The sequence below is a fragment of the Lagenorhynchus albirostris genome, chromosome 5 (assembly GCF_949774975.1).
Source record: "Lagenorhynchus albirostris chromosome 5, mLagAlb1.1, whole genome shotgun sequence".
In the NCBI taxonomy this organism is placed as follows: Eukaryota; Metazoa; Chordata; class Mammalia; order Artiodactyla; family Delphinidae; genus Lagenorhynchus; species Lagenorhynchus albirostris.
The window spans coordinates 97,729,843-97,742,752 of record NC_083099.1 but is presented as its reverse complement, the minus strand read 5'-3'; the positions used below and the strand labels follow the sequence as shown (position 1 = coordinate 97,742,752).

Sequence of the window (12,910 nt, the reverse complement as noted above, 5' to 3'; positions counted from 1 at the left end):
TGACATTTTTTTCTTAAATTCCATATATATGTGTTAGCATACGGTATTTGTCTTTCTCTTTCTGACTTACTTCACTCTGTATGACAGACTCTAGGTCTATCCACCTCATTACAAATAGCTCAATTTTGTTTCTTTTTATGGCTGAGTAATATTCTATTGTATATATGTGCCACATCTTCTTTATCCATTCATCCGATGATGGACACTTGGGTTGTTTCCATCTCCGGGCTATTGTAAATAGAGCTGCAATGAATATTTTGGTGCATGACTCTTTTTGAATTATGGTTTTCTCAGGGTATATGCCTAGTAGTGGGATTGCTGGGTCATATGGTAGTTCTATTTGTAGTTTTTTAAGGAACCTCCATACTGTTCTCCACAGTGGCTGTATCAATTTACATTCCCCCCAACAGTTCAAGAGTGTTCCCTTTTCTCCACACCCTCTCCAGCATTTATTGTTTCTAGATTTTTTGATGATGGCCATTCTGACTGGTGTGAGATGATATCTCATTGTAGTTTTGATTTGCATTTCTCTAATGATTAATGATGTTGAGCATTCCTTCATGTATTTGTTGGCAGTCTGTATATCTTTGGAGAAATGTCCACTTAGGTCTTCTGCCCATTTTTGGATTGGGTTGTATGTTTTTTTGTTATTGAGCTGCATGAGCTGCTTATAAATTTTGGAGATTAATCCTTTGTCGGTTGCTTCATTTGCAAATATTTTCCCCCATTCTGAGGGTTGTCTTTTGGTCTTTTTTATGGTTTCTTTTGCTGTGCAAAAGCTTTGAAGTTTCATTAGGTCCTATTTTTTAATTTTTGTTTTTATTTCCATTTCTCTAGGAGGTGGGTCAAAAAGGATCTTGCTGTGATTTATGTCATAGAGTGTTCTGCCTATGTTTTCCTCTAAGAGTTTCATAGTTTCTGGCCTTACATTTAGGTCTTTAATCCATTTTGAGCTTATTTTTGTGTATGGTGTTACGGAGTGATCTAATCTCATGCTTTCACATATACCTGTCCAGTTTTCCCAGCACCACTTATTGAAGAGGATGTCCTTTCTCCACTGTACATTCCTGCCTCCTTTATCAAAAATAAGGTGACTATATGTGTGTGGGTTTATCTCTGGGCTTTCTATCCTGTTCCATTGATCTATCTTTCTGTTTTTGTGCCAGTACCATACTGTCTTGAATACTGTAGCTTTGTAGTGTAGTCTGAGTCAGGGAGCCTGATTCCTCCAGCTCCTTTTTTCGTTCTCAAGATTGCTTTGGCTATTCGGGGTCTTTTGTGTTTCCATACAAATTGTGAATTTTTTTGTTCTGGTTCTGTGCAAAATACTGGTGGTAGTTTGATAAGGATTGCATTGAATCTGTAGATTGCTTTGGGTAGTAGAGTCATTTTCACAATGTTGATTCTTCCAAGCCAAGAACATGGTATATCTCTCCATCTATTTGTATCATCTTTAATTTCTTTCATCAGTGTCTTATAATTTTCTGCATACAGGTCTTTTGTCTCCTTAGGTAGGTTTATTCCTAGATATTTTATTCTTTTTGTTGCAATGGTAAATGGGAGTGTTTTCTTGATTTCACTTTCAGATTTTTCATCATTGGTGTATAGGAATGCTAGATATTTCTGTGCATTAATTTTATATCCTGCTACTTTACCAAATTCATTGATTAGCTCTAGTAGTTTTCTGGTAGCATCTTTAGGATTCTCTATGTATAGTATCACATCATCTGCAAACAGTGACAGCTTTACTTCTTCTTTTCCGATTTGGATTCCTTTTATTTCCTTTTCTTCTCTGATTGCTGTGGCTAAAACTTCCAAAACCATGTTGAATAAGAGTGGTGAGAATGGGCAACCTTGTCTTGTTCCTGATCTTAGTGGAAATGCTTTCAGTTTTTCACCATTGAGGACGATGTTGGCTGTGGGTTTGTCATATATGGCCTTTATTATGTTGAGGAAAGTTCCCTCTGTGCCTACTTTCTGCAGGGTTTTTTATCATAAATGGGTGTTGAGTTTTGTCAGAAGCTTTCTCTGCATCTATTGAGATGATCATATGGTTTTTCTCCTTCAGTGTTTTAATATGATGTATCACATTTTTGGTTTGCATATATCGAAGAATCCTTGCATTCTTGGAATAAACCCCACTTGATCATGGTGTATGATCCTTTTAATGTGCTGTTGGATTCTGTTTGCTAGTACTTTGTTGAGGATTTTTGCATCTATGTTCATCAGTGATATTGGCCTGTAGTTTTCTTTCTTTGTGACATCCTTGTCTGGTTTTGGTATCAGGGTGATGGTGGCCTCGTAGATGAGTTTGGGTGTGTTCCTCCCTCTGCTATATTTTGGAAGAGTTTGAGAAGGATAGGTGTTAGCTCTTCTCTAAATGTTTGATAGAATTTGCCTGTGAAGGCATCTGGTCCTGGGCTTTTGTTTGTTGAAAGATTTTTAATCACAGTTTCAATTTCGGTGCTTGTGATTGGTCTGTTCAAATTTTCTATTTCTTCCTGATTCAGTCTTGGCAGGTGGTGCATTTCTAAGAATTTGTCCATTTCTTCCAGGTTGTCCATTTTATTGGCATAGAGTTGCTTGTAGTAATTTCTCATGATCTTTTGTATTTCTGCAGTGTCAGTTGTTACTTCTCCTTTTTCATTTCTAATTCTATTGATTTGAGTCTTCTCCCTTTTTTTCTTTCTGAGTCTGGCTAGTGGTTTATCTATTTTGCTTATCTTCTCAAAGAACCAGCTTTTAGTTTTATTGATCTTTGCTATCGTTTCCTTCATTTCTTTTTCATTTATTTCTGATCTGATTTTTATGATTTCTTTCCTCTGCTAACTTTGGGGTTTTTTTGTTCTTCTTTCTCTAATTGCTTTAGGTGCAAGGTTAGGTTGTTTATTCGAGGTGTTTCCTATTTCTTAAGGTAGGATTGTATTGCTATAAACTTCCCTCTTAGAACTGCTTTGCTGCATCCCATAGATTTTGGGTTGTTGTGTCTCCATTGTCATTTGTTTCTAGGTATTTTTTAATTTCCTTTTAGATTTCTTCAGTGATCACTTCATTATTAAGTAGTGTATTGTTTAGCCTCCATGTGTTTGTATTTTTTTTACAGATCTTTTACTGTAATTGATATCTAGTCTCATGGCATTGTGGTCAGAAAAGATACTTGATACAATTTCAATTTTCTTAAATTTACCAAGGCTTGATTTGTGACCCAAGATATGATCTATCCTGGAGAATCTTCCATGAGCACTTGAGAAAATGTGTATTCTGTTGTATTTGGATGGAATGTCCTATAATATCAATTAAGTCCATCTTGTGTTGCATCATTTAAAGCTTGTGTTTCCTTATTTATTTTCATTTTGGATGATCTGTCCATTGGTGAAAGTGGGGTGTTAGCGTCCCCTACTATGAATGTGTTACTGTCCATTTCCCCTTTTATGGCTGTTAGTATTTGCCTTATGCACTGAGGTGTTCCTATGTGATGCATAAATATTTACAATTTTTATATCTTCTTCTTGGATTGATCTCTTGATCTTTATGTAGTGTCCTTCTTTGTCTCTTCTAGTAGTGTTTATTTTAAAGTCTATTTTGTCTGATATGAGAATTGCTACTCCAGCTTTCTTTTGGTTTACATTTGCATGAAATATCTTTTTCCATCCCCTTACTTTCAGTCTGTATTTGTCTCTATGTCTGAAGTGGGTCTCTTGTAGGCAGCATATGTATGGGTCTTGTTTTTGTATCCATTCAGCCAATCTGTGTCTTTTGGTGGGAGCATTTAGTCCATTTACATTTAAGGTAATTATCGATATGTATGTTCCTATTCCCATTTTCTTAATTGTTTTGGGTTCGTTATTGTAGGTCTTTTCCTTCTCTTGTGTTGCTTGCCTAGACAAGTTCCTTTAGCAGTTGTTGTAAAGCTGTTTTGGTAGTGCTGAACTCTCTCAGCTTTTGCTTGTCTGTAAAGGTTTTAATTTCTCCATCAAATCTGAATGAGATCCTTGCTGGGTAGAGTAATATTTGTTGCAAGTTTTTCTCCTTCATCACTTTAAATATGTCCTGCCAGTCCCTTCTGGCTTGCAGAGTTTCTGCTGAAAGATCAGCTGTTAACCTTATGGGGATTCCCTTATGTGTTATTTGTTGTTTTTCCCTTGCTGCTTTTAATATGTTTTCTTTGTATTTAATTTTTGAAAGTTTGATTAATATGTGTCTTGGGGTATTTCTCCTTGGATTTATCCTGTATGGGACTCTCTGTGCTTCCTGGACTTGATTAACTATTTCCTTTCCCATATTAGGGAAGTTTTCAACTCTAATCCTTCAAATATTTTCTCAGTCCCTTTCTTTTTCTCTTCTTCTTCTGAAACCCCTATAATTCGAATGTTGGTGCGTTTAATGTTGCCCCAGAAGTCTCTGAGACTGTCCTCAGTTCTTTTCATTCTTTTTTCTTTATTTTGCTCTGCAGTAGTTATTTCCACTATTTTATCTTCCAGGTCACTTATCGATTCTTCTGCCTCAGTTATTCTGCTATTGATCCCATGTAGAGTATTTTTAATTTCATTTATTGTGTTGTTCATCATTGTTTGTTTCATCTTTAGTTCTTCTAGGTCCTTGTTAAATGTTTCTTGCATTTTGTCTATTCTATTTCCAAGATTTTGGATCATCTTTACTATTATTATTCTTAATTCTTTTTCAGGTAGACTGCCTATTTCCTCTTCATTTGTTAGGTCTGGTGGTTTTTTATCTTGCTCCTTAATCTGCTGTGTGTTTTTCTGTCTTCTCTCTTGCTTAACTTACTGTGTCTGGGATCTCCTTTTTGCAGGCTGCAGTTTCATAGTTCCCATTGTTTTTGCTGTCTGTCCCCAGTGGCTAAGGTGGTTCACTTGGTTGTGTAGGCTTCCTGGTGGAGGGAACTAGTGCCTGTGTTTTGGTGGGTGAGGCTGGATCTTGTCTTTCTGATGGGCAGGTTCACGCCTGGTCGTGTGTTTTGGGGTGTCTGTGGACTTATTATGATTTTAGGCAGCCTCTCTGCTAATGGGTGGGGTTGTTTTCCTGTCTTGCTAGTTGTTTGGCATAGGGTGTTCAGCATTGTAGCTTGCTGGTCGTTGAGTGAAGCTGGGTGCTGGTGTTGAGATGGAGATCTCTGGGAGATTTTCACCGTTTGATATTATGTGCAGCTGGGAGGTCTCCTGTGGACCAGTGTCCTGAAGTTGGCTCTCCCACCTCAGAGGCACAGCACTGACTCCTGGCTGCAGCACCAAGAGCCTTTCATCCACACAGCTCAGAATAAAATGGAGAAAAATTAGAAAGAATTAGTAGAAGTAGAAAGAAAGAAAGAAAAATGAGGGAGGGAGGGAGGGAGGAAGGGAAGGAAGGAAAAAAAGAAAGAAAGAAGGTAAAGTAAAATAAAATATAGTATGTTAAAATATAATAACGTTATTAAAATAAAAAAATAATTATTAAGAAAAAAAGATTAAAAAAAAAAAAGGACTGATAGAACCCTAGGACAAATGGTGGAAGCAAAGCTATACAGACAAAATCTCACACAGAAGCATACACATACACACTCACAAAAAGAGGAAAAGGGGAAAAAATAATAAATCTTGCTCTCAAAGTCCCCTCCTCAATTTGGGATGATTCGTTGTCTATTCAGGTATTCCACAGATGCAGGGTATATCAAGTTGATTGTGGAGATTTAATCCGCTGTTTCTGAGGCCGCTGGGAGAGATTTCCCTTTCTCTTCTGTGTTCTCACAGCTTCCAGGCCCTCAGCTTTGGATTTGGCCTCACCTCTGCGTGTACGTAGCTGGAGGGCGTCTGTTTTTTGCTCAGACAGGACGGGGTTAAAGGAGCCACTGCTTCCGGGACTGTGGCTCACTCAGGCCAGGTGGGAGGGAGGGGCACGGAATGCGGGGCAAGCCTGCGGCGGTAGAGGCCAGCGTGACGTTGCACCAGCCTGAGTCACGCAGTGGGTTATCCTGGGGAAGTTGTCCCTGGATCCTGGGGCCCTGGTAGTGGTGGGCTGCACAGGCTCCCCGGAACGGGGGTGTGGATAGTGACCTGTGCTCGCACACAGGCTTCTTGGTGGCGGCAGCAGCAGCAGCCTTAGCTTCTCTGGGGTCCGTGCTTTTAGCCGCGGCTTGCGCCCGTCTCTGGAGCTCCGTTAAGCAGGGTTCTTAATCCCCTCTCCTCGCGCACCAGGAAACAAAGAGGGAAGAAAAAGTCTCTTGCCTCTTCGGCAGGTCCAGACTTTTCCCCGGACTCCCTCCCGACCAGCCGTGGCGCACTAACCCCCTTCAGTCTGTGTTCCCACTGCCAACCTCAGCCCTTTCCCAGCGCTCCAACCGAAGCCCAGGCCTCAGCTCCCAGCCCCGCCCGCCCTGGCGGGTGAGCAGACAAGCCTCTCGGGCTGGTGAGTGCCGTTCGGCCCTGATCTTCTGTGCGGGAATCTCCCCGCTTTGCCCCCCGCACCCCTGTTGCTGTGCTCTCCTCCGCGGCTCTGAAGCTTTCCCCCTCCGCCACCCGCTGTCTCTGCCCGCGAAGGGGCTTCCTAGTGTGTGGAAACCGTTACTCCTTCACAGCTCCCTCCCTCTGGTGCAGGTCCCATCCCTATTCTTATGTCTCTGTTTATTCTTTTTTCTTTTGCCCTACCCAGGTACGTGGGGGATTTCTTGTCTTTTGGGAGGTCTGAGGTCTTCTGCCAGCGTTCAGTGGTTGTTCTGTAGGAGTTGTTCCACGTGTAGATGTATTTCTGGAGTATCTGTGGGGAGAAAGGTGATCTCCACGCCTTACTCTTCCGCCATCTTCCCGGAAACCTCTGAGCTTTGTTTTTCTTTCTTTATTTTTGGCTGTGTCAGGTCTTCGTTGCTGCGCACGGGCTTTCTGTAGTTGCGGTGAGCAGGGGCTACTCTTCGTTGTGGTGTGTGGACTTCTCATTGCGGTGGCTTCTCTTGTTGTGGAGCACGGGCTCTAGGCACAGGGGCTTCAGTAGTTATGCCATATGGGCTCAGTAGTTGTCGCATGCAGGCTCTACAGCGCAGGCTCAGTAGTTATGGCACACGGGCTTAGTTCCTTCGTGGTATGTGCGATCTTACTGGACCAGGGCTCGAACCCGTGTCCCCTGCATTGGCAGGCAGATTCTTAACCACTGTGCCACCAGGGAAGCCCCCACCAAAGCTTTTAATTTTGATGTGTTTTTGGTGTCATGTATACGAAATCAGCACTAAATCCCAGGTCATGAAGGTTTTTCCTTAGTTTTCTTCTAAGAGTTAGGATTTTAGTTCTCATGTTTAGGTTTTTGATCCATTTTGCATTAATTTTTGAATGTGGTGTAATGTAAGAGTCCAAATTCTTTTTTTTTTTTTTTTGCATGTGTATATCCAGTTTCCCCAGTACCATTTGTTGAAGAGACTTTTGTTTCCCCATTGAATGGCCCTGGCACTCTTTTCAAAAACCAATTTACTACAGGTGTATGGGCTTATTTCTGGACTCTCAATTTTATTTAATTGATCTGTATGTCTACCATTATGTTAGTACCACAATGTTTTGATTGCTGTAGTTTTTGTAGTAAGTTTTGAAATCAGTAAGTGTAAGTCTTACAACTTTGCTTTTCTTTTTCAAGGTTGTTTTGGCTATTCTGGGTCCCTTGTAATTCCATATAAATTTTAGTATCAGCTTTCTATTTCTGCAAAAAAGACTACTGGGATTTTGATAGGGATCATACTGAATCTGTAGATTGCTTTGGGTGTTATTGCCATCTCTCTCTCTCTCTTTTTTTTTTAACGTGCCTATGAAAAAGGAATTTTTAAAAACTTTTATTATGGTAAATCTTAAATATATACAAAAGTAGTGATATTTATCAATTTATCATCCAGTGTATTGGTCAGGGTTCTCCAGAGAAACAGAACCAAATATATACTATATATATTTTATATATAATATATAATTGTATCTATATCTGTAATATATCTATATCTATAGAGAGAGGAAAGAGAGAGAGAGATTTTTTTTTTAGGAATTGGTTCCCATAATTGTGGAGGCTGAGAAGTCCCATGATCTGCCACCTGCATTCTACAGACCCAGGAAAGCTGGTGCTGTAGGTCCAGTCCTGAAAGTGGAGAGCTGATGGTACAAGTTCTAGTTTGAGGCAGGAGAAGACCAAAGTTCCAGCTCAGTGGTGAGGCAGAGCCAATTCTCCCTCCCTCTGCTTTTTGCTCTCCAGCCCTCAATGGATTGTATGATGCCCACACGCACTGTGGAGGAGGATCTGCTTTACTTAGATTTTTACAGATTCAAGTGCTAATCTCATCTGGAAATACCCTCACAAACACACCCCAAAATCATGTTTAACCAAGTGTCTGTACATCCTATGACCCAGTCAAGTTGACATGTGAAATTAACCATCACATTTAACACTTTTCAACATGCCCGATCTTGTTAGATCTAGAGGTTTGATCAGATTCATGTTCTGTCTTTTTATTGCCATCTTAACAATATTAACTGCTCCAGTTCATGAACATGAGATATACTTCCAGTTATTTAGATCTTCTTTGATCACTTTCAACAATGTTTTGTAGTTTGCAAGGTACAAGTCTTGAACCTCCTTGATTAAATTTATTCCTAAGTATTTCATTCTTTTCAATGCTATTGTAAGTGGAATTGTTTTCCTACCTTAATTTTTTTGATTGTTCATTGCATGTTTTATGTGTTGATTTTGTATCCTGCAAGTATGCTAAATTAATTTATTAGCTCTAATAGTTTTTTTGTGGATTCTTCAGAATTTTCTGTATATATAAGATCATGTCATTTGTGAATATAGTTTTACTTCTTCCTTTGCAATCTGGATGCTCTTTGTCTGTTTTTCTTAGCTAATTGCTCTGGCTTGAATTTCTAGTACAACGTTGAATGGAATTTGTAAAACAAGACACGCTTGTCTTGTTCCTGATCTTAGGAGACAAGCTTTCAGTCTTTATCATTGAATATAATGTTACCCGTGGGCTTTATTTTAAAACCTTTTTTTTAAACTCTGATTTTGAAATAACTGAGTTAAACTGCACAGCTTAGAAACCTAACACGTCATCTGGAAGTCCACCAATCCCCAGAGATGATTACTATTCATATTTTGAAAATTGATCTGTAAATATCCTTAACATTTTTTCCAAAAATATGATGGAGTTAGATACTGTCTATATTACTAAAACAGGCAGCAGATATCTTATCTGTAGCATCTCAGGTAATGGGAGTTATCTGTTACCATTAATCTTGAAATGAAACATTTTGAAATGTACTATCTTTGGGAATATGGCTGGTATTTTTTAATGTGTGTTCTTTGTTTTAAATTACAGATTGGGTTTGTCCTTTATCCCCCCAGTGGAGGTCCTGCATGGGATTCAGTGGATCATGACAACGTTATGTTTCTCACCATATGCTTTTGTTGGCATTATGCAATAGCCATTATCATCATTGGAGCAATTTATGCCTTTGTCACCTGGTAAGTTAGTGATTTTTGTTCATGGAAGTTCTATTTTTTGGTATATGATCATCAAGACTTGATATTACCAAACTTTAAGTTCAAAGAGGTATTTCATTCCTTAGCATTCCACAAAACAGGGTAATATAGCAGAAAATTATCTGCAAACACAAACATTTCCAATAAAAAGAATAAATGCTGGTTTTAGGGGCAGGACAGGAATAAAGGCGCAGACATAGAGAATGGACTTGAGGACATGGGGAGGGGGAAGGGTAAGCTGGGGCAAAGTGAGGGAGTAACAGTGACATATACACACTACCAAATGTAAAGCAGATAGCTAGTGGGAAGCAGCTGCATAGCACAGGGAGATCAGCTCAGTGCTTTGTGACCATCTAGAGGGGTGGGGTAGGGAGTGTGGGAGGAAGATGCAAGAGGGAGGGGATATGGGGATATCTGTATATGTATAGCTGATTCACTTTGTTATACAGCAGAAACTAATACAACATTGTAAAGCAATTATACTCGAATGAAGATGTTAAAAAAAAGAAAATAAAAAATAGAACGAATGAGAAAACTTAAAAAAAAAAGAATAAATGCTGGTTTAAAGTTGGAATAGCTAAAAAGTGTCTCTGCTGTGCTCCTAACCTATGCATTACCCTTCAGCACACTCTTCTGTGCCTCCATGTCTTTGCATATGCTGTTTTCTTATCCAAATGCTCCTCCCCACACCTGCAGTGAGCCCTCCATTTGCCCATGTTTACATCAGTTATAGCACTTCCCAAGCTTGGTGTCATTTTTGACCAACATGTATGTCTCCCATTAAATTTGAGTATCTGGTTACTTTGACATTTCCTGTAATACTTCTAACAATAAGATTCAGTTGAACTGTACATGTTTTTACAAGGACTTTGATACAATATTTCATGATGGGTGAGGAGCGATATAACAGATTGCTAAGAATCCATGTTCCTAGCTCTGCTGCTTGTCAGCTGTATGACTTTGGGTAAACTATTTAACCACATTAAATATCAGTTTTGTCATTTACAAAACAGAGATAATAATAGTACCTAAATGAGATCATGTATTTAAACTGCCCACAACATAATAGGAGCTCAAGGAAGATTCTTCTTGTGTTTGTTTGTTGGGTTTTTTTTTCAGTTTCCTGTGATAGATTTCTTTTTAAATTGAAGTGCAATTGACATACAACATTATACTAGTTTTAGGTGTACAACATAATGATTCAACTTTTGAATACATTGCAAAATGACTGCCACAATAAGTCTAGTTATACCATCTGTTACCATACAAAGTTACAAAAATTTTTTCTGTGATGAGAACTTTCAAGATTTACTTTATTAGCAACTTTCAAATCTGCAATACAATGTTACTGATTATAGTCACCATGCTGTATATAATATCCCCATGACTTTTTAATTTTATTTATTTTTCTCATTTTTTAAAGAAACTTTTAATTTTATATTGGAGTACAGTTGATTAACAATGTTGTATTAGTTTCAGGTGTACAACAAAGTGATTCAGTTATACATATACATGTGTCTATTCTTTTTCAAATTCTTTTTGCATTTAGTTTGTTACAGGATATTGAGCAGAGTTCCCTCTGCTATACAGTAGGTCCTTGTTGGTTATCCATTTTAAATATAGTGGTGTGTACATGTCAATCCCAAGCTCCCTAAATATCTCTCCCTCCTACCCTTCCCCTCTGGTAACCATAAGTTCATTCTCTAAGTCTGTGAGTCTGCTTCTGATTTGTATATAAGTTCATTTGTATCATTTTTTAGATTCTGCAGAGAAGCAGTCATATGATATTTCTCTTTCTCTATCTGACTTACTTCACTCAGTATGACAATCTATAAGTCCACCCATGTTACTGCAAATGGCATTATTTCATTCTTTTTAATGGCTGAGTAATATTCCATTGTATATATGTCCACATCTTCTTTATCCATTCTTTTGTTGATGGACATTTAGGTTGCTTCCATGTCTTGGCTATTGTAAACAGTGCTGCAATGAACATTGGGGTGCATGTATTCTTTCAAACCATGTTTTTCTCTGGGTGTATGCCCAGGAGTGGGATTGCAGAATCATATGGTAGCTCTATTTTTAGTTTTTTAAGGAACCTCTATACTGTTCTCCATAGTGGCTGCACCAGTTTACATTCCCACCAACAGTATAGGAGGATTCCCTTCTCTCCACACACTCTCCAGCATTTACTGTTTGTGGATTTTTTGATGATAGCCATTCTGACTGGTGTGAGGTAATATGATCATCTCAATATTTGCAGAAAAAGCTTTTGACAAAATTCAACACCCATTTATGATAAAAACTGTCCAGAAAGTGGGCATAGAGGGAACATACCTCAACATAATAAAGGCCATATATGACAAACCTACAGCTAACATCATACTCAATGGTGAAAAGCTAAAAACATTTCCTCTAAGATCAGGAAAAAGACAAGGATGTTCACTCTTGTCACTTTTATTCAACATAGTTTTGGAAGTCCTAGCTATAGCAATCAGAGAATAAAAAGAAATAAAAGGAATCCAAATGGGAAAAGAAGTTAAACTGTCACTATTTGCAGATGACATGTTACTATACATAGAAAATCCTAAAGATGCTACCAGAAAACTACTAGAGCTCATCAACGAATTTGGTAAAGTTGCAGGTTACAAAATTAATACACAGAAATCTGTTGCACTTCTATACACTAACAACAAAACATCAGAAAGAGAAATTCAAGAAACAACCCCATTTACCATCACATCAAAAAGAATAAAATACCTAGGAATAACCACACCTAAGGAGACAGAAGACCTGTGCTCTGAAAACTATAAGACTTATTTATTTTATAACTGGAGGTTTGTACCTCTTTATCCCCTTCACCCATTTTTGCCCACCTCCCCCCATTCTGGCAACCATCAATCTGGTCCCTGTATCTATGTGTTTTGTTTTGTTTGTTCATTTGTTTGTTAGATCTCACAGGTAAGTGAAATCATATGGTATTTGTCTTTCTCTATCTGACTTATTTCACTTAATGTAATAGCCTCAATGTCCATTTCATTCTTTTTTATGGCTGACTAGTATTCCATTATGTACATATAAATATAAAATATTTATATTATATATATATATATAAACATATATATATAAAAACATCTCCTTTATCCATTCATCCATTGATAGACCCTTAAGTTGTTTCGGTATCCTGGTTATTATAAATATGCTGCAGTGAACCTAGGGGTGCCTTTATCTTTTTGAATTAGTGTTTTCATTTTCTTCAGATAAATACCCAGAAGTGGAATTGCTGGCTTATATGGTAGTTCTATTTTTAATTTTTTCTTTTTTTTTTTTTTTTTGCGGTATGTGGGCCTCTCACTGTTGTGGTCTCTCCCGTTGCAGAGCACAGGCTCTGGACGCGCAGGCTCAGTGGCCATGG

General features: G+C 38.4%; 1 protein-coding gene across 1 annotated transcript in view; it reads left to right on the top strand.

Annotated features, from left to right (window-relative positions):
* Positions 1-12,910, top strand: part of LOC132521237 (adhesion G-protein coupled receptor G7-like) — a 224,779-nt gene that overhangs the window by 89,596 nt on the left and 122,273 nt on the right. The window contains 1 exon segment of the mRNA XM_060150689.1: positions 9,332-9,477. Within this exon segment, the coding sequence (XP_060006672.1) occupies positions 9,332-9,477 (146 nt within the window).